This window comes from Lithobates pipiens, unplaced genomic scaffold (genome assembly GCF_037356315.1).
Source record: "Lithobates pipiens isolate NorthernLeopardFrog02 unplaced genomic scaffold, aLitPip1_a1.2 Scaffold_27, whole genome shotgun sequence".
In the NCBI taxonomy this organism is placed as follows: domain Eukaryota; kingdom Metazoa; phylum Chordata; class Amphibia; order Anura; family Ranidae; genus Lithobates; species Lithobates pipiens.
This window is the reverse complement of record NW_027507788.1, coordinates 223,156,709-223,175,547: the sequence shown is the minus strand read 5'-3', so window position 1 is coordinate 223,175,547 and position 18,839 is coordinate 223,156,709. Positions and strand designations below refer to the sequence as shown.

Below are 18,839 nucleotides of genomic sequence, written 5' to 3'. Positions count from 1 at the left end.
ATTATGTACAGGGTACAGAGTTCAGGAGTGCGCTGTGTACAGAGTGCAGAGTTTAGAAGGCTTCTGTGCTTGCAAGTGACTGCAGGGAGAGGAAAGCGAGAGCCGGAGGTGGTGGAATGGAGTTTCACCACGTTTCGGCTTCAATATTGGGTGCGAAGGGCACATAACAAGGCATGGTGTTTCGGATTCCGCGCCCAAATATTTGACATATGTGCTCTAAAGGATGATTAGTGGATCCAAGATCGGGATCCCCGTTGCTTCAAGAGCGACCTTCTTCACTCTGCGTGGAGACGAGACTTTTTTCCTCCACCTGCATCTTAAGGAAGGTTGCGTAGTTCCACCCATCTGGATCACTGCAGCCTCACCAGTTGGAGGTCATTTTTTGCTTTTCTCTAATCATAATGGGTACATGAGGGCAGGATGAAGAACCTCTTTAGGTGTCGGGCAGAAGATCAGGCAGCAGTGACCCCTCCGTCCTGACAAGGATCATACACTACAGTCAGAAAATAATAGTAATAAAAGATAATAAAAGATAACTCTCCGCATTTATAACACATCCATAGCGGGGAGTAGAAATGCTGATTGGTCGCTTCTCTTTATCTGCCGTCTCATAAATCGGCTCCACCCTAATAGGTCCTGCTGGGAAAACTGACTTTGCATGGCCGGGGGACTGAGGACACGAAGGTTTCACTTAAATGGAAGTAAAAATTGAATTGATGACTACGTCAGTGAAGCATACATGGAGAGAAGCTGAAAATCACTTGACCGTCCCTTCCAGACAGGCAGCCCTCTGAAAAGCAATCCGCTTTGAATTGTATTTCAGAGGACATTATAGCTGTAGTTGTCAGCTGTTTACAAGGCGCTACTCCCACCTCCCGCCACCTTTTTTTAATTACCAAACGCCAGTTTTACGTTGCAGGACCACGCCACAGCGGCATGCTAAGCGTTTTGGTTGCGGTGCGGCCCCCCAAGCTTATAAAAACCGCCACCGTTCAGTCGCCTGTTTTTACCAGCCCCTGGCTGCCTGCCTGAAGGAGCTCTTAGGCCTCGTTTACACAAATGGTTGGGGGTGGGGGGTAAAAACATGTGGTGGAGTTGCGTTTTTACCACCCCCAACCGCTCCCCCCTAAGCTGCAAGGGCAGCAGAGGAGGTGTACATATGCCACAGCACCGATGCAGCAAAAATGATCCCCACTGGCATGTTCAGCGGGCAGTACCGACCCGCTAAACATGACCCATTCAACTGAATTAGGGCACCCCCAAATGCAATCTGAAGAGCTATCCAAATGCAGATTGCTCTTCAGAGACCAACGCTAGCCTTTAGTGTATATATCGTCGTAGTAGCCTGCCTTTTCCTGACCTTTCTTTTTTGTCCAATCAGGTGCAGCAAGTGGAAGGCGGGACATTGTTCTTTAACTTTAGTTTACGGTCAGAACATCAGCTTGATGGCCATGAGTCCGGCCAGGAGCTCGTTCAGTCCAAGAAGAAAGTTACTCTGGGGGACGGTAAGTGGACTTCATTTTATATGATTATCCAGACAAATAACTAAACACACAGATAGCATACATCTATCAGGGCTGTTTTTGTACTTCTGTCTATCCAGTTCTGAGATTTTTCACAGCTCTGCCACTCAGCACATCCCCTTCTGGCAGGACACGAGACCTGCGTTTTCTATACGGCAGTTACGTAACTCTTACAGGTCTTGTCCCACCCCCAGCCTCTGACAGGACAGTGAAAGGAGAAGCAGCCGACTGATGAGCTCATCTCTCCTACTCTCTGCTCTCTACTCCTATCCGCATGAGGAAAATTGGCTCTTTCAGCTGCTTCCAGTTAAAGCTCTGTTGTACAGCAGGGGGCACAAGAGGTTGACAGTAGGTCCAATTCAGGAACGTACACTGCTTGCATGTAAAAAATGCATTTAAAGCTGAATTCCAGGAATTCACTATGAGTTAAAGTGATTGTAAAGTCTCTTTTTTTCCCTAAAAAAAATAATAATTACCTGTTCTGTTGCAGTGGATTTGCACAGAGCAGCCCGGATCCTCCTCTTCTCGGGTCCCTCTTCTGTGATCCTGGCCCCTCCCTCCTGTTCAGTGACCCCACACCAAGCAGCTTGCTATGGGGGCACCCGAGCCGAGTCACAGCTCTGTGTGTCCATTCAGACACGGAGCCCTGCCTCACCCCAGACCCACCCTTCTCTCCCCCGATTGGCTAGCTGACTTTGAATGGCAACCAGTGCCGCCGCTGCTGTGTCTCAGCCAATCAGGAGGGAGAATCTTGGATGGCTGAGACACTTGTGAACATCACTGGACAGAGAGGTCAAGTATTGGGGGGCTGCTGCACATAGAAGGCTTTTTATCTTAGTTCATAGAACACACCTTCTGCCTTTACAATCACTTTAAGTCCAAGGAGGTGCATGATATCTCCTGGGCTTATCTCTATTATTTACATTTGACTGGTCTATTGCTCTGGCGGAAAGGCATGCCGGGGATCTGCGAGGAGAGAAGCGCACAGAGCAGCTATGCCCGCCACCCCCCTTTCCTCTGCTGTCCATTCACAGAAGCCTTTGTATTTTGTGAATGTGCTCACCTAATACAGAGGCCTCTGTGCTTGGGCAGGAGGAGGGGAGGGATGTGTATAGCAGCTGCAGCTACTCTACTTGTCAAGATGCAGAGCTCAGAAGGATCGGCGTCACTCTCCTGGAACTACAGCGATAGCTGTACTATAAATCTGTCAGATATAAATAAGCCTAGAGCTGCTGTGGCCACCTCTCCCCTCCGCTGCCCATTCACAGAAGCCTTTGTAATTTTTGAATGTGCTCACCTAATACAAAGGCTTCTGTGCTTGGGCAGGAGGAGGGGAGGGACAGGCATAGCAGCTGAAGCGAGTTTCCTGTTCAAGATGCAGAGCTCAGAAGGATCAGCATCGTTCCCCCGTGTATACTATGCGGTGATTAGAAAAAAAAATGAAAGCAACGGTTTATGAATACAAATAAATAAATCATCGCCTATGGATAAATGATAAATGGATATGAAATTGACATTGTTTGTTGCCGGGCGTGCGCAATTTTAAAGTGAGACATGTTTGGTATCTCTTTACTTTGCATAACATCATCTTTTATATTTTACCAAACAATTGGGTATTATATTGTGTATTTGTGCAATAACATTCAAATAAGTGTATTTTTTCCCCAAAAATTACATTTGAAAAACCGCTGCGCAAACACCGTGTAACATAAAAAATTGCAACACCCACTAATTTATTTTTTAGGGCCTCTGCTTTAAAAAAATGTATAATGTTTTGGGGTTCAAAGTAATTTTCTAGCGAAAAAAAATACTGATTGTTACATGTAAACAAAAAGTGCCAGAAAAAAGAGCTGGCCTTAAAGCAGAACTCCAACCCCCCCCCCCCCCCCCCCACCAAAAAATTAAAAGTCAGCAGCTACAAATCCTGTACAAATACTGTAGCTGCTGACTTTTACTATTAGGGTACTTATCTGTCCACGGAGTCTGAGGTGTCTTAACCCAAGCCAATTCTTGAATCAGCTCTCGGCGCGCTGGCGTCGCCATCTTGGGTAAGGGAAACCGGCAGTTGGTTTCCTACTGCGCATGCGCGAATCGCGCTGCGCTTTCTCATTGGGCTGGCTGCGGCTAGGGCCAAACTTCCGGGAAACACAGCAGAAAGTGGGAGTGGGTACCTTTCAAAACCAAGTACCCTCTCCTCCCTCACCCCCTCAAGGGGCCAAATGTGGCACGGGAGTGGGGGGAGGAGGCAAAGAAGGGTAGCTTCCCAAGAAAAATAATCTCTGCTCCAGGTGTATAGAGATAAGGCTGATTGGAGTATCTTGCAGAGTTCTAGGCCCGCCTCCGTGGGAAACTTGGAAAGAAGAAATAGCTGCACATCCAGAACTTCTGATTATCTTTTATTTTGTTTCACAAAGATAACACCAAAGACACCAAACTGGTCACGTAGAGGCGTTTCACACATACACCTCGTGCTTAATCATTAATGATTAAGCACAAGATGTATGTGTGAAATGCATCTACATGACCACAGTTAGGTGTTTTTGGTGTTATCTTTGTGAAACAAAATAAAAAAAGGCAATCGGAAGTTCTGGATGTGCAGCCATTTCTTTCTTCTTTCCATGCAACCACTTGTTGCTGACCTTTGGCTTGTTTACTGACTAAGCTTCTTCTTGATCCCAACTTGCTATATCTGCTACTGGGCTCCGTCTTCCTCCAGTCATGTTGGGATGATCCTAAGGACCACAGCCTAGTACTAACACACAGCAAAACCCATCAGGAGCTCTGCTGAACCCCGTTTAGTGCTTAGATCCCACACCTTGGGTGAGCCCACGTCATCAGCCAGGGTGTCCTGCTTGTGTGTTTACCCTGCTGGTTGGTGGGAGCCTCTCTACTGCTATTGCTACTGGTCTCCAAGCCTGACCCCAACCGTGACAATATCTCATTTATAGCCTTTGGGTGGAGCTCCGCCTTAAGGTGGTTAAAAGTCGGACAGCTGCAGCACTTTGCAGAACTCAGGTGAAGTTCCTCTTTAAGCTTGCTTTCTTTGGCGAGGCGGGTTACATGTACCAGATCATCCCCCCCAGCCAAAAAGGAGAGAGAAGTCCAATTGTGCAAAAATCAGGAAGGCGCCGCCCCAGTGGTCATAGTTCAGATTGTTTTTTTCTATTGAAATTTTTGATATTATTCAATTCTACATATACCAGTATTATTAGTATCAGATAGGGTCCAGATTGTTTTGAGCACACACAATATATAAGCCCTGATGAAGGGAGCGCATCTGAATCCCCAAAACGTGTTGGCTCTTTTTTTTTACGTTTTTAATTGGAGAGCACAGTGGTCTGACCAACCCCCTCCCCTATACTCCAATCAACAGTATTGTTCCGAGAGGGTAAGTGTTCCTGATTGGAGCACTGAGACCAATTATTTAATTAGAAACTGTTCTGGACTTTATGAACATTGGTGGGGTGCCCCATTCTTCACATAGCAGAGTGACCCCCACCCCCCACCTGCCGCAGGCAAACAGCAACAACTGCCCATGCAGAAAACATTATTTTTATAGATCAGAACTGAGAAAAGAGCTTTAAAACTGAATTTTTTACATTCTTCAGTGTGGAATTCGACCGTTTCTCGATCCGTTACCAATCTCTTCCTTCCTCCAGACAGGAGTTAATGGAGAGAGTTTAGAAGTTTGATAGCGACGTTATTGAACAGATGGCGCTCCTTCATTTTAGACTGACCCGCGGTTCCCGTGTGCATTTGTCTAATTGATATGTCATGTCAGCTGGTGTATAGACAATTTATTGCTCTTGTAGCTTTCTGGAAACTTGTGAAAGTCAAATGCTGCGGCAACTCATAAGAGCATCTTCACGGTATTCTAGTTCTATAAAGGATAACTATATGTTGGTTTAAAAAAAAATAAAAAATGCAAGCCTGCAAAAGGCTGCCTACGTGATGCCAAACTATAAATATAAATGAGGCTCCGTCCCGGCAGAAATCCCTCTTCCCAATCCCCCCCCCCCCCCCGTACAGGGTCTCTGCTGTATATACACCCTCCTGATAGGAGGGCTGGGAGAGAGAGTTGGAGGGGCTGTGAATAATGGTCTGACCTAAGATTAAAGTGGAACTCTAGGCAAGATAAAAAAAAAATTATATATATGGTGCAGTTTGTAAATCGCATTACCAGGAGAACAGGATACTCCAAGAGGTGCTGGGAACATTTAGACTTGTAGAAGTGGTCAGTTTCCACCAGGCGGATCCCGTACAGGAAGGCTTCCTTCAACGGCCACCCAACAATAGCTTAATAGCTCTGGCAAGGTGGGTCCCACACAGAAAGACTTCCCTCTACAGCCACCCAGCAGGAGTTCAATAGCTCTGGCAAGGCGGCTCCTGCACAGCAAGGCTTCCCTCTACAGCCACCCAACAGGTGCTCAATAGCTTTGGCAAGGTAGGTCCCACCCAGCAAGGCTTCCCTCAATGGCCATCCAACAGGAGCTCAATAACTCTGGCGAGGCAGCTCACTGCGCAACAAGGCTTCCCTCTATGGCCACCCAACAGGAGCTCAATAGCTCTGGCGTGGTAGGTCCCACACAGCAAGGCTTCCCTCTGCAGCCATCCAACAGGAGCTCAATAGCTTTGGCGAGGCAGCTCACTGCACAGGAAGGCTTCCCTCAATGGCCACCCAACAGTAGCTCAATAGCTCCAGCGAGGTTAGGCCCACACAGCAAGGCTTCCCTCTATGGCCACCCAACAGGAGCTCAATAGCTCTGGCGAGGTAGGCCCCACACAGCAAGGCTTCCCTCTATGGCCACCCAACAGGAGCACAATAGCTCTGGCGTGGTAGGTCCCACACAGCAAGGCTTCCCTCTGCGGCCATCCAACAGGAGCTCAATAACTCTGGCGAGGCAGCTCACTGCACAACAAGGCTTCCCTCTACAGGCACCCAACAGGAGCTCAATAGCTCTGGCAAGGTAGGCCCCACACAGCAAGGCTTCCCTCTATGGCCACCGAACAGGAGCTCAATAGCTTTGTTGTGGTAGGTCTCACACAGCAAGGCTTCCCTTTATGGTCACCAACAGGAGCGCAATAGCTCTGGCAAAGTAGATCCCACACAGCAAGGCTTCCCTCTATGGCCACCGAACAGGAGCTCAATAGCTCTGGCGGGGCGGGCTCCTGCACAGCAAGGCTTCCCTCTATGGCCACCCAATAGGAGCTCAATAGGTCTGGCGAGGCGGCTTCTGCACAGCAAGGCTTCCCTCAAAGGGTATCCAATAGGAGCTCAATAGGTCTGGTGAGGTTATTCCTGCACGGCAAGGCTGCCCTCAATGGCCACCCAACAGATGCGCAATAGCTCTAGCGAAGGTAGGACCCACACAAGGCTTCCCTCTATGGCCACCCAACAGGAGCTCGATAGCTCTGACGAGGTAGGCCCCACACAGCAAGGCTTCCCTCTGTGGCCACCCAACAAGAGCTCAATAGCTCTGGCATGGTAGGTCCCACACAGCAAGGCTTCCCTCTACAGCCACCCAACAGGAGCTCAATAGCTCTTGCAAGGCAGCTCCTACACAGCAAGGCTTCCCTCTACAGCCACCCAACAGGAGCTCAATAGGTCTGGTGAGGGTGCTCCTGCATGGCAAGGCTACCCTCAATGAGTACCCAATAAGAGTTCAATAGGTCTGGTGAGGTGGCTTCTGTACAGCAAGGCTTCCCTCAACTGGTACCCAGCAGGAACTCAATAGCTCTGGCAAGGTAGGTCACACACAGCAAGTCTTCCCTCTATGGCCACCCAACAGGAGCTCAATAGCTCTGGCAAGGTAAATCTCACATAACAAAGCTTCCCTGTACGGCCACCCAACAGGAGCTCAATAACTATGGCAAGGCAGCTCACTGCACAGCATGGCTTCCCTCAAGTGGCACCCAGCAGTAGCGCAATAGCTCTGGCGAGGGGATTTGAATTGGAAGGGGGTAGCTCAAGAGCTACTGCAAGGGAGTTTGAATTGTCTGGTAGTATCTTAGCAATTTCGGAGCAACAAGGCAGGATGGCATGATGCCAACTCTGGGAGTTTTTCAACCATTCTTTAAGGTATGTAAATCACCTTCGCCTATAGAAAGGGCATTATTCAACTTCGGTCAAAGATGTAGTTTGTTTTTATCTATAGATGTCCCCTAAGTGCATAGGTGTGTTTTTTTTTTTTTTTTTGGTAAAAGTGAACCAACCCTTTAAGACAAACCATTTACCACTGACGGGGGTGCTTACAATGGTAAGCTTTTATTGATTTATGTAAAACTTTTATTCCAAAAGGGGAAAAAAATAAACTGTTGCTGTATGTGTCGGAGGTGTGGGTGGAACAGAAAACATGGAGATCAAGGGTGTTTGGTCAAGGGGTTCTTTATTGAGGGATGTAATAAGATAAGGGTTTGCCTTCTCATCATCATAATAAAGAGTCCATCAAACAAAGGTATCTTCCAGTATAGTGCTGGACTCCAGAGGTCTAAGGTTGTTCTGGTAATAAACTGGGTGGTGTAAACCTAAAAGGACCAACCACTTTGTGGTGGGATTTACTCTTTATCATGGTGGAGGAAGCTTTAGATATCAGCTACACCTTCATGTCGGCATTGAGACGTAGTTTGGGTGAATTTGCTCCTCGGATTGCTGGTTTATTGGCTGCCCAGAAGATGGGCTTGGATAGATCTGAGGTATCATTATAGAAGAAATTTGAGATGAACGTTAGAAGATGTGATAAAGGTCATCCAGCATGGATTCAGTCAGGTGTAGTAGACTAGAACATATCTCTAAAAGCTGTTATCATCATGACCCAGGCAGAGCAGAGTCCCCATATACCAGATAAAGGAAAACATCATAACTTGGGCACACCGGAATAATAGATGGTGGTGCACCACGTCTCCCCAACTCGATGAGCTTCTAGGTAGTCCACAAAATGTGTTTTCGGTGTACAGCCAGCATTTGGAGCACTAGATTACTCTTAGCCACCCAACAGCATTCACATTTCCAAGTTCTACCACCAAAAGTATTTATAATAAAGCCCTTATAAAGAGCCCCTAACCCTTGAAACGTGTAGACTTGGCTCTGAATGGGTGTGTAATGTGCAGTTCTAACCACATAGGGCCCTCGCACCTCTCCTGCAGCTGCGGCGCCCCCCTAATCTACGCCCCCATCTTGTCCCAGCAGTCGGTAGCAGAGCGGAACTCCTCCGCCTGATCCTGTGCTTCTCCGTGCAGCTGTGGCTTGTCTGGTCTCTGCCCCTTGCCTTGTCTCAGCAGTCAGCAAAAGAGAGGAGGACAGAGCTCCTGCACTAGATCCTGTGCTTCTCCATGCAGCCGTGGTTTGTCTGGTCTCTGCCCCTGGCCCTTCCCTTGTCTCAGCAGTCATCAGAGGAGAGGAGGACAGAGCTCCTCCACCAGATCCTGTGCTTCTCCGTGCAGCCGTGGCTTGTCTGGTCTCTGCCCCTGGCCCTTCCCTCGTCTCAGCAGTCAGCAGAGGAGAGGAGGACAGAGCTCCTCCACCAGATCCTGTGCTTTTCTGTGCAGCCGTGGCTTGTCTGGTCTCTGCCCCTTCCCTTGTCTCAGCAGAACAGAGGAGGACAGAGCTCCTCCATCAGATCCTGTGCTTCTCTGTGCAGCCATGGCTTGTCTGGTCTCTGCACCTTCCCTTGTCTCAGCAGTCAGCAGACGAGAGGAGGACAGAGCTCCTCCACCAGATCCTGTGCTTCTCCGTGCAGCCGTGGCTTGTCTGGTCTCTGCACCTTCCCTTGTCTCAGCAGTCAGCAGACGAGAGGAGGACAGAGCTCCTCCACCAGATCCTGCGCTTCTCCGTGCAGCTGCAGAGAGGCTCATCTTTGCCCCTCCCCCCCATCTCAGCACTTGGCAGCTGAAAGGAGCACAAGACTCCTTTGCCAGGTCCTGCACCTCTCTATTTAGCCACAGCACCCCCTTCCCTCTGCCTCCCCAAGTCTCAGCATTCAGCAGACTCTGGCTGATGACTCTAGCCCTCCTCTGGTCCTCCTTCAGATGCTGCCCCTTTTGCTTCCCAGTTTCACCACCAGCTTCTGCAAAATAGGGGGGTGCAGTGTGATGCAAGGGAGGTTGGGGGACTCCTGACTTCTTATGGAGGGGGGGCTCTTGAAATCTGATATAATGGGGGTGGGAAGCTACCTTTACACGCACATGAACTTTAATGGTATCCCAGTCTTAGTCCGGAGGGTTCAATATTGAGTTGGCCCTGCGCAGCTATAACAGCTTCACCTCTTCTGAGAAGGCCGTCCACAAGGTTTAGGAGGGTGTGTATGGGAATGTTTGACCATTCTTCCAGAAGAGCATTTGTGCACTGATGTTGGACGAGAAGGCCTGGCTCGCACTAATTCATCCCAAAGGTGTTCTATCGGGTTGAGGTCAGGACTCTGTGCAGGCCAGCCAGGTTCCTCCACTCCAAACTCGCTCATCCATGTCTTTATGGATCTTGCTTTGTGATCTGGTGCTCAGTCATGTTGGAACAGGAAGGGGTCGTTCCCATCATGCTGAAATGGAAATGAGTCTACCCCCTGGATGTGCCGTACATATTCTGCAGTCCTTGTATCTTTCAAACATGTCTGTGCTACAGGTGAAGATCTGAGATATACATTACATAGAGATTAGGACAGAAATATTAAGAAGAGCCTTGAGCGGGAATGGTAATAAGAGGTGTCTTACACGGTCCGTGGCACTGGACGGGAATAGTAGGGATGCGTGTCCTATGCTCTGTACACGGTCCGTGGCACTGGACGGGAATAGTAGGGATGCGTGTCCTATGCTCTGTACACGGTCCGTGGCACTGGACGGGAATAGTAGGGATGCGTGTCCTATGCTCTGTACACGGTCCGTGGCACTGGACGGGAATAGTAGGGATGCGTGTCCTATGCTCTGTACACGGTACTGATGACACCTGACGGGAATAGTAAGAAGCTCTATCATAAGATTCCTCTGCGTGATACTGATGCCAATCGTCAGCAAGAGTAAGAGGCCGTATAATAATATTCATTGTACACGGCAATGATGGCAGGAGGATGATAAAGCTTCTTATTTACTATCCATGGTGCTGATGGCACCGGGCAGAAATAGTAAGAAGAAGAACTAGACCAGAGGTCTCCAAACTTTCTAAACAAAGAGCCAGTTTGTTATCCTTCAGACTTTAGAGGGGGTCGGACTGTGGCCTGTAAGAGTAAAAAAACGTCTTGCTGTTGGTAACAATGCCTGATCATTGGTATCAGTGGGAGGAATAGTGCTCCATGATTGGTGTCAGTGGGAGGAATAGTGCCCCATCATTGGTGTCAGTGGGAGGAATAGTGCCCCATCATTGGTGTCAGTGGGAGGAATAGTGCCCCATCATTGGTGTCAGTGGGAGGAATAGTACCCCATCATTGCTGTCAGTGGGAGGAATAGTACCCCATCATTGGTGTCAGTGGGAGGAATAGTGCCCCATCATTGGTGTCACTGGGAGGAATAGTGCCCCATCATTGGTGTCAGTGGGGGGAATAGTGCCCCATCATTGGTGTCAGTGGAAGGAATAGTGCCCCATCATTGGTGTCACTGGGAGGAATAGTGCCCCATCATTGGTGTCAGTGGGAGGAATAGTGCCCCATCGGTGTCAGTGGGAGGAATAGTGCCCCATCATTGGTGTCAGTGGGAGGAATAGTGCCCCATTGGTGTCAGTGGGAGGAATAGTGCCCCCATTGTTGATGTCAGTGGGAGGAGTAGTGCCCCATCGTTGGTGTCAGTTGGAGGAATATTGCCCCATTGTTGGTGTCAGTGGGAGGAATAGTGCCCCATCATTGGTGTCAGTGGGAGGAATAGTGCCCCATCATTGGTGTCAGTGGGAGGAATAGTGCCCCCATTGTTGATGTCAGTGGGAGGAATAGTGCCCCATTGTTGGTGTCAGTGGGTGGAGTAGTGCCCCATTGGTGTCAGTGGGTGGAGTAGTGCCCCATTGTTGGTGTCAGTGGGTGGAGTAGTACCCCATTGTTGGTGTCAGTGGGTGGAGTAGTGCCCCATTGGTGTCAGTGGGTGGAGTAGTGCCCCATTGTTGGTGTCAGTGGGTGGAGTAGTGCCCCATTGTTGGTGTCAGTGGGTGGAGTAGTGCCCCATTGTTGGTGTCAGTGGGTGGAGTAGTGCCCCATTGTTGGTGTCAGTGGGTGTAGTGCCCCATTGTTGGTGTCAGTGGGAGGAATAGTGCCCCGAGGGCTGGATAAAAGCAAGCAAAGGACTATAGTTTGGAGATCACTGAGGTAGACTGTGCTCTGTCTGGGGTTCTGATGGGAGAGGACAAGAATGGTTATGCCTCATACACATGATCAAACAATCTGGTGGAAAAGTCCGGCAGACTTAAGTCCGCCTGACAATCCCGCCGTGTGTGGGCTCAAGTGGACTTTTTTTTTACCCAAAAGTCCGGCGGACTAAGAAAGTATTTTTGCAATCCTTAGAAGAGGAAATATATGTAATGGGTGCTGATGATTGTGGACAGGAATATAGTGATCTTTGTGTTGAGTTATTCACTTTAAGGTCATCACAAAGCACAAGGGGGCGCTCTTTACATCTAGAGGAAAAGAGATTTCATCTCCAATTACGGAACCAACCTGGTGTGTGACCCTCTCTTTGAAGGGCCCCATCAGTGCCACCTGTCAGTAGCCATCAGAACTACCTACCAGTATCAGTGCCACCTCATCAGTGCCACCTGTCAGTAGCCATCAGAACTACCTATCAGTATCAGTGCCACCTCATCAGTGCCACCTGTCAGTAGCCATCAGAACTACCTATCAGTATCAGTGCCACCTCATCAGTGCCACCTGTCAGTAGCCATCAGAACTACCTACCAGTATCAGTGCCACCTCATCAGTGCCACCTGTCAGTAGCCATCAGAACTACCTATCAGTGCCACCTCATTAGCGCACATCAGTGAAGGAGAAAAATTACCCATTGTTTGCAAAATTTTATAACAAACTATGAATAATTTATTTTCATTTTTGTCAATATTCTCATTCTTTTTTTGTTTCTTTAGCAAACAAATAACCTCCCCCTCCCCCCCAGTGGTGATTAAATACCACCAAAACAAAGCTCTACTTGTGTGATAAAATTGTCACGTGGGTACAGTGTTGCATAACCGCGCAATTGTCATTCAAAATGCGACAGCTGAAAATTGGCCTGGGCAGGAAGGGGGTATAAGTGCCCAGTAAGCAAGTGGTTCATCTCCAAATACGGAAAGGTTTCTTCACAGTAAGAGCTGTGACAATGTGGAATAGACTCCCTCTAGAGGTGGATCTGGCCCGGCTCAGTAGATTGCTATAAGAAAGGTCTGGATTATTTCCTATGTGTACAGAATATAACGGGGTCCTGACATTTATAGGTAGAGTTGATCCGGGGAAAATCCGATTGCCTCTTCGTGAAACGGGAAGGATTCTTTCCCCCCACTGGATTGGGTCATACTTTATTGAAGGCTTTTTTTTTTTTTCCTTCCTCTGGATCAGCTGTGGGTATTGGATATTGTATATTTGGAGGTTTTCTATTTATGTGTTTTTTTTTGTTGGCTGAACTGGATGGATTTGTGTCTTTTTATAACCAAATGAACTATTATAGTTTCCCTTTAACAAACCTGCTATGTACTATACATTACATGGGCTGACCCTCAGGAGCAGCAACGCATTCCGGCAGTGACCCAACAACATAGAAACGTCGCCAAAACAGAAGAAAATGAAAGTCCGTTCCATTAAAACAGACCATAGAGAGATCATCGTATTCTTATTTATATATGGAATTCTAGGTGTGAATATTGTGATTGTGCTGATCTGATATGTGGAGCGCAGTGCTGCGCTTTGGCCATTAGATGGCAACATATGACAATAAAACTACAATAAAGAGGAAAAAATAAATAAAAAATCACACAATTGGAAATATAACCGCCTAAAGCACAAGAAGTCTGGAGAGGAAAAATAACCCATGCATGATATTTCAAGAGGGAAATAAAACAGAAAGTGGAACAAAAAGAAGGAATAGAAGATAAACATTCATGTTAGCATTCAGATGGGGGGGGGGGGGGAGAGACCAGTGCTGGAAATGGGGTGAAACCCCCCCAAAAGTTAGGGGTGTATTATATGGGGGTGTCTTGGTACAGTTGGTAGATGCTGGCGGAAGGAGGGGATGTTTGGTACATTGCGCCAGATTGTATAGCCTGATTATAAATACTGTGCAGATACAAAGACACAATAATAATGACTGGTATGTATATAGCACCATATGAGCTGTACAGAGACCTGATCACTTCATTCCCCCCCCCCCCCCCCCTGCAACTCACCATCCCTATCACCCTCCCCTCTGAATTTCAAAGGCAGAGAGTCAGCCCATTGGTCTGTAATGTGATGGGGGACTTTACTGACCAATAAAAAGGCTGGGAAGATAACAATGGGAGTGGCCAAGTCTTCAAGATTTGGCTATAACTTCAGCTGCCTTTACCTCTGGATCTGCTGATTGCTTTCACATGTGGTTTAAGCACTGTTAAAGTGGTTGTAAACCATTCTCTATACCCAGTGAGGTGACCGGCCTCAGGTGATACACAGAAATTAAACAAATCCTCCTACATAAGTTGTACCTGTTTATCTGCAGGATCTCTCCTCCGTCAGCTTTCAAAGTACAACATTTACATAGCATTCCTGAGCTTCAGAAGGCCAGTGGGTGGGGGGTCTGATGTCATACCATGCACAGTATAGAGCTGAGTGTAATCTGGGACTTGAGTGGGGAGAACGGACAATCCCCCCTTCTACACAGCCTAATAGGAAGAATATGCACGGCTGAAGCTGTCAATCACTTGCTTGTGCTGTAGGGGGAAGGGGCAAGAGGGAGGCATCCCCTGGGATTGCTTGGTGTCAGCATACACTAGTGATGGCAAACCTCGGCACCCCAGAAGTTTTGGAACTACATTTCCCATGATGCTCTGGCACTCTGCACTGTAGGTGAGCATCATGGGAAATGTAGTTCCAAAACATCTGGGGTGACAAGGTTCACCATCACTGGCAAAGACTGTCAGAAGTGACTTGTGCAGATAGCAGAGGAATGAGAGAGCAGACAGAAAGGACACATGGTGCTTTGGATTGAGACAATCACACAATATAGAGGGATATGCTTTGTTCATTTTCCATTTCTGAACTGTATTTCCACTTTAAGCCTTGCCTCTAGAACCAGTTCATTATTGCCTTCCTCACAATAAGGCCTCTTTCACACTGCCTCTCTTAAAAGCATGTTTTGTTATTTTGAATTTCCAAGACTCCAGGCACAGCGATCACTTGCAGTTGTACATTGCGATTAGCAGCGTTTACATGCGGCTGCGTTTAGCTGCAGTGGAACATTATTTCCATTACTGATGTATTGCCTGTTTTTCTTTCCTTGTTGCTGCTGCTATCCGCAGGTGAAATAGTACACTGTGATTACCTGCGGTTATGTGTAGATGTGTTAAATCGGTCCTGAACACAGCCAAATCGATTTTTTCTAACCACACAAAACCCCCATGTAATGAAACCGTTACATAGTTACATAGCAGGTGAGGCTGAAAAAAGACACAAGTCCATCAAGTCCAACCTATGTGTGTGATTATATGTCAGTATTACATTGTATATCCCTGTATGTTGCGGTCATTCAGGTGATTATCTAATCGTTTCTGGAAACTATTGATGCCCCCTGCTGAGACCACCACCTGTGGAAGGGAATTCCACATCCTTGCCCCCCTTACAGTAAAGTACCCTCTACGTAGTTTAAGGTTAAACCTCTTTTCTTTTAATTTTAATGAGTGGCCACGAGTCTTTTTAAACTCCCTTCTGCAAAAAGTTTTCTCCCTATTGTGGGGTCACCAGTCCGGTATTTGTATATTGTGGGGTCACCAGTCCGGTATTTGTATATTGTGGGGTCACCAGTCCGGTATTTGTATATTGTGGGGTCACCAGTCCGGTATTTGTATATTGTGGGGTCACCAGTCCGGTATTTATATATTGTGGGGTCACCAGTCCGGTATTTATATATTGTGGGGTCACCAGTCTGGTATTTATATATTGTGGGGTCACCAGTCCGGTATTTATATATTGTGGGGTCACCAGTCCGGTATTTGTATATTGTGGGGTCACCAGTCCGGTATTTGTATATTGTGGGGTCACCAGTCCGGTATTTATATATTGCATGGTCACCAGTCCGGTATTTATATATTGTGGGGTCACCAGTCCGGTATTTATATAATGAAATCATATCCCCTCTCAGGCGTCTCTTCTCCAGAGAGAATAAGTTCCGAGCTCACAACCTTTCCTCATAACTAATATCCTCCAGACCCTTTATTAGCTTTGTTGCCCTTCTTTGTAGTCGCTCCATTTCCAGTACATCCTTCCTGAGGACTGGTGCCCAGAACTGGACAGTATACTCCAGGTGCAGCCGGACCAGAGTCTTGTAGAGGGGAGAATTATTGTTTTATCTCTGGAGTTGATCCCCTTTTTAATGCCAATATTCTGTTTGCTTTGTTAGCAGCAGCTTGGCATTGCTGAGCCCATCATCTACTAGGACCCCCAGGTCCTTCTCCATCCTAAATCCCCCCAGAGGTTCTCCCCCCAGTTTATAGATTGCATTCAGATTTTTGCCACCCAAATGCATTATTTTAAGTTTTTCCACATTAAACCTCATGTGCCATGTAGTTGCCACCCCATTAATTAGCTCAGATCATTTTGCAAGGTTTCTTAACACGACCTCTGCATCCTTAACTGACAGCTGAAATTCAAACAAAACAATGCTGGCAATAGAAAAATTCAGGAAAAAAAACCAGCGTAGGGTCCTCCCCCCAAATAAAAACGATACCAAACCCTTATCTGAGCATGGAGGTCAGGAAGGGGGGGGGGGGGGGCAACTCGCTCATCTAAACCACCCAGGGGCCGCATGCCCTTTAACATGCATTGGGGCAGGGGGTGCTCTGTCTCCCCCCCAACAACAACATTGGGCTTTAGTTGGCCCCCTTGTGACGTTACCAGTCTGGAGCTTGCTGGGTCAATGATGTCACAAGGGGGCGGGGTTACAGTGGGCGCAGTCCAAAGAGGCAGCTACTGTGACTTGAGAGCAGGTATACAGGAAAGAATGCCTTGCAGCGACAAGCCCTACAGATCACAAGTCAGTAGGTAGAGTGTAGGATTTCACCAAAACACATGAATTGCATGAGGTCACACTGGAGTAGACAGCAAACTGAAGAGCAGCACAGGCGCACACAGGAGCTGAATACATGCTGGAGGTATGCTGGGAACACTGGAGGAGGCACACAGGAACTGGGAACAAGCAGAACAATGCTGGGAACACTGGAGGAGGCACACAGGAACTGGGAACAAGCAGAACAATGCTGGGAACACTGGAGGAGGCACACAGGAACTGGGAACAAGCAGAACGATGCTGGGAACACTGGAGGAGGCACACAGGAACTGGGAACAAGCAGAACGATGCTGGGAACACTGGAGGAGGCACACAGGAACTGGGAACAAGCAGAACGATGCTGGGAACACTGGAGGAGGCACACAGGAACTGGGAACAAGCAGAACGATGCTGGGAACACTGGAGGAGGCACACAGGAACTGGGAACAAGCAGAACGATGCTGGGAACACTGGAGGAGGCACACAGGAACTGGGAACAAGCAGAACAATGCTGGGAACACTGGAGGAGCCACACAGGAACTGGGAACAAGCAGAACAATGCTGGGAACACTGGAGGATGCACACAGGAACTGGGAACAAGCAGAACGATGCTGGGAACACTGGAGGAGGCACACAGGAATTGGAAACAAGCAGAACAACACTGGGAACACTGGAAGAGGCACACAGGAACTGGGAACAAGCAGAACAAAGCTGGGAATACTGGAGGAGGCACACAGGAACTGGGAATAAGCAAAACAATGCTGGGAACACTGGAGGAGGCACACGGGAACAAGCAGAACGACGCTGGGAACACTGGAGGAGGCACACAGGAACTGGGAACAAGCAGAATAACGCTGGGAACACTGGAGGAGGCACACAGGAACTGGGAACAAGCAGAACAACACTGGGAACACTGGAGGAGGCACACATGAACTGGGAACAAGCAGAACAACGCTGGGAACACTGGAGGAGGCACACAGGAACTGGGAACAAGCAGAACAATGCTGGGAACACTGGAGGAGGCACACAGGAACTGGGAACAAGCAGAACGATGCTGGGAACACTGGAGGAGGCACACAGGAACTGGGAACAAGCAGAACGATGCTGGGAACACTGGAGGAGGCACACAGGAACTGGGAACAAGCAGAACAATGCTGGGAACACTGGAGGAGGCACACAGGAACTGGGAACAAGCAGAACGAAGCTGGGAACACTGGAGGAGGCACACAGGAACTGGGAACAAGCAGAACAATGCTGGGAACACTGGAGGAGGCACACAGGAACTGGGAACAAGCAGAACAATGCTGGGAACACTGGAGGATGCACACAGGAACTGGGAACAAGCAGAACGATGCTGGGAACACTGGAGGAGGCACACAGGAATTGGAAACAAGCAGAACAACACTGGGAACACTGGAAGAGGCACACAGGAACTGGGAACAAGCAGAACAAAGCTGGGAATACTGGAGGAGGCACACAGGAACTGGGAATAAGCAGAACAATGCTGGGAACACTGGAGGAGGCACACGGGAACAAGCAGAACGACGCTTAGACATACCACGTAGATCACACTGGAAGCCACTGGGGGACCCTTTTAACCAGTGAGCCGCAGTTGTGTGGAGGAAAATGCCTTGTTGAGGTCAGAGGAGAATGGGCAGACTGTTTCCAGATGATAGAAAGGCAACAGTAACTCAAAAAACCCCTCATTACACCCAAGGTATGCAGAATACCATCTCTGAACACACAACACATCCAACCTTGAAGTAGTTGGACTACAGCAGCAGAAGACCACACCGGGTGCCACTCCTGTCAGCTAAGAACAGGATACTGTGGCTACAATTGGCACAGGATCACCAACATTGGACAATAGAAGATTGGAAAAACGTTGTCTGGTCTGATGAGTCTGGATTTCACCTCCAACATTCAGATGGTGGGGTCAGAATTTGGCGCATGGATCCATCCTGCCTTGTATCACCGGTTCAGGCTGGTGGTGGGGGGTGTAATGGTGTGGGGGATGGGATATCACCGGTTCAGGCTGGTGGTGGGGGTGTAATGGTGTGGGGGGTGGGGTATCACCGGTTCAGGCTGGTGGTGAGGGTGTAATGGTGTGGGGGATGGGGTATCACCGGTTCA

General features: G+C 48.3%; 1 protein-coding gene across 2 annotated transcripts in view; it reads left to right on the top strand.

Moving 5' to 3' along the window:
• Window positions 1-18,839, top strand: part of NPHP4 (nephrocystin 4) — a 570,758-nt gene that overhangs the window by 291,701 nt on the left and 260,218 nt on the right. For both annotated transcript variants that reach the window (XM_077458285.1, XM_077458284.1), the window contains exon 11: window positions 1,382-1,505. In XM_077458285.1, coding sequence (XP_077314411.1) covers window positions 1,382-1,505 — 124 coding nt within the window. The remainder of the gene's footprint in view (window positions 1-1,381; window positions 1,506-18,839) is intronic.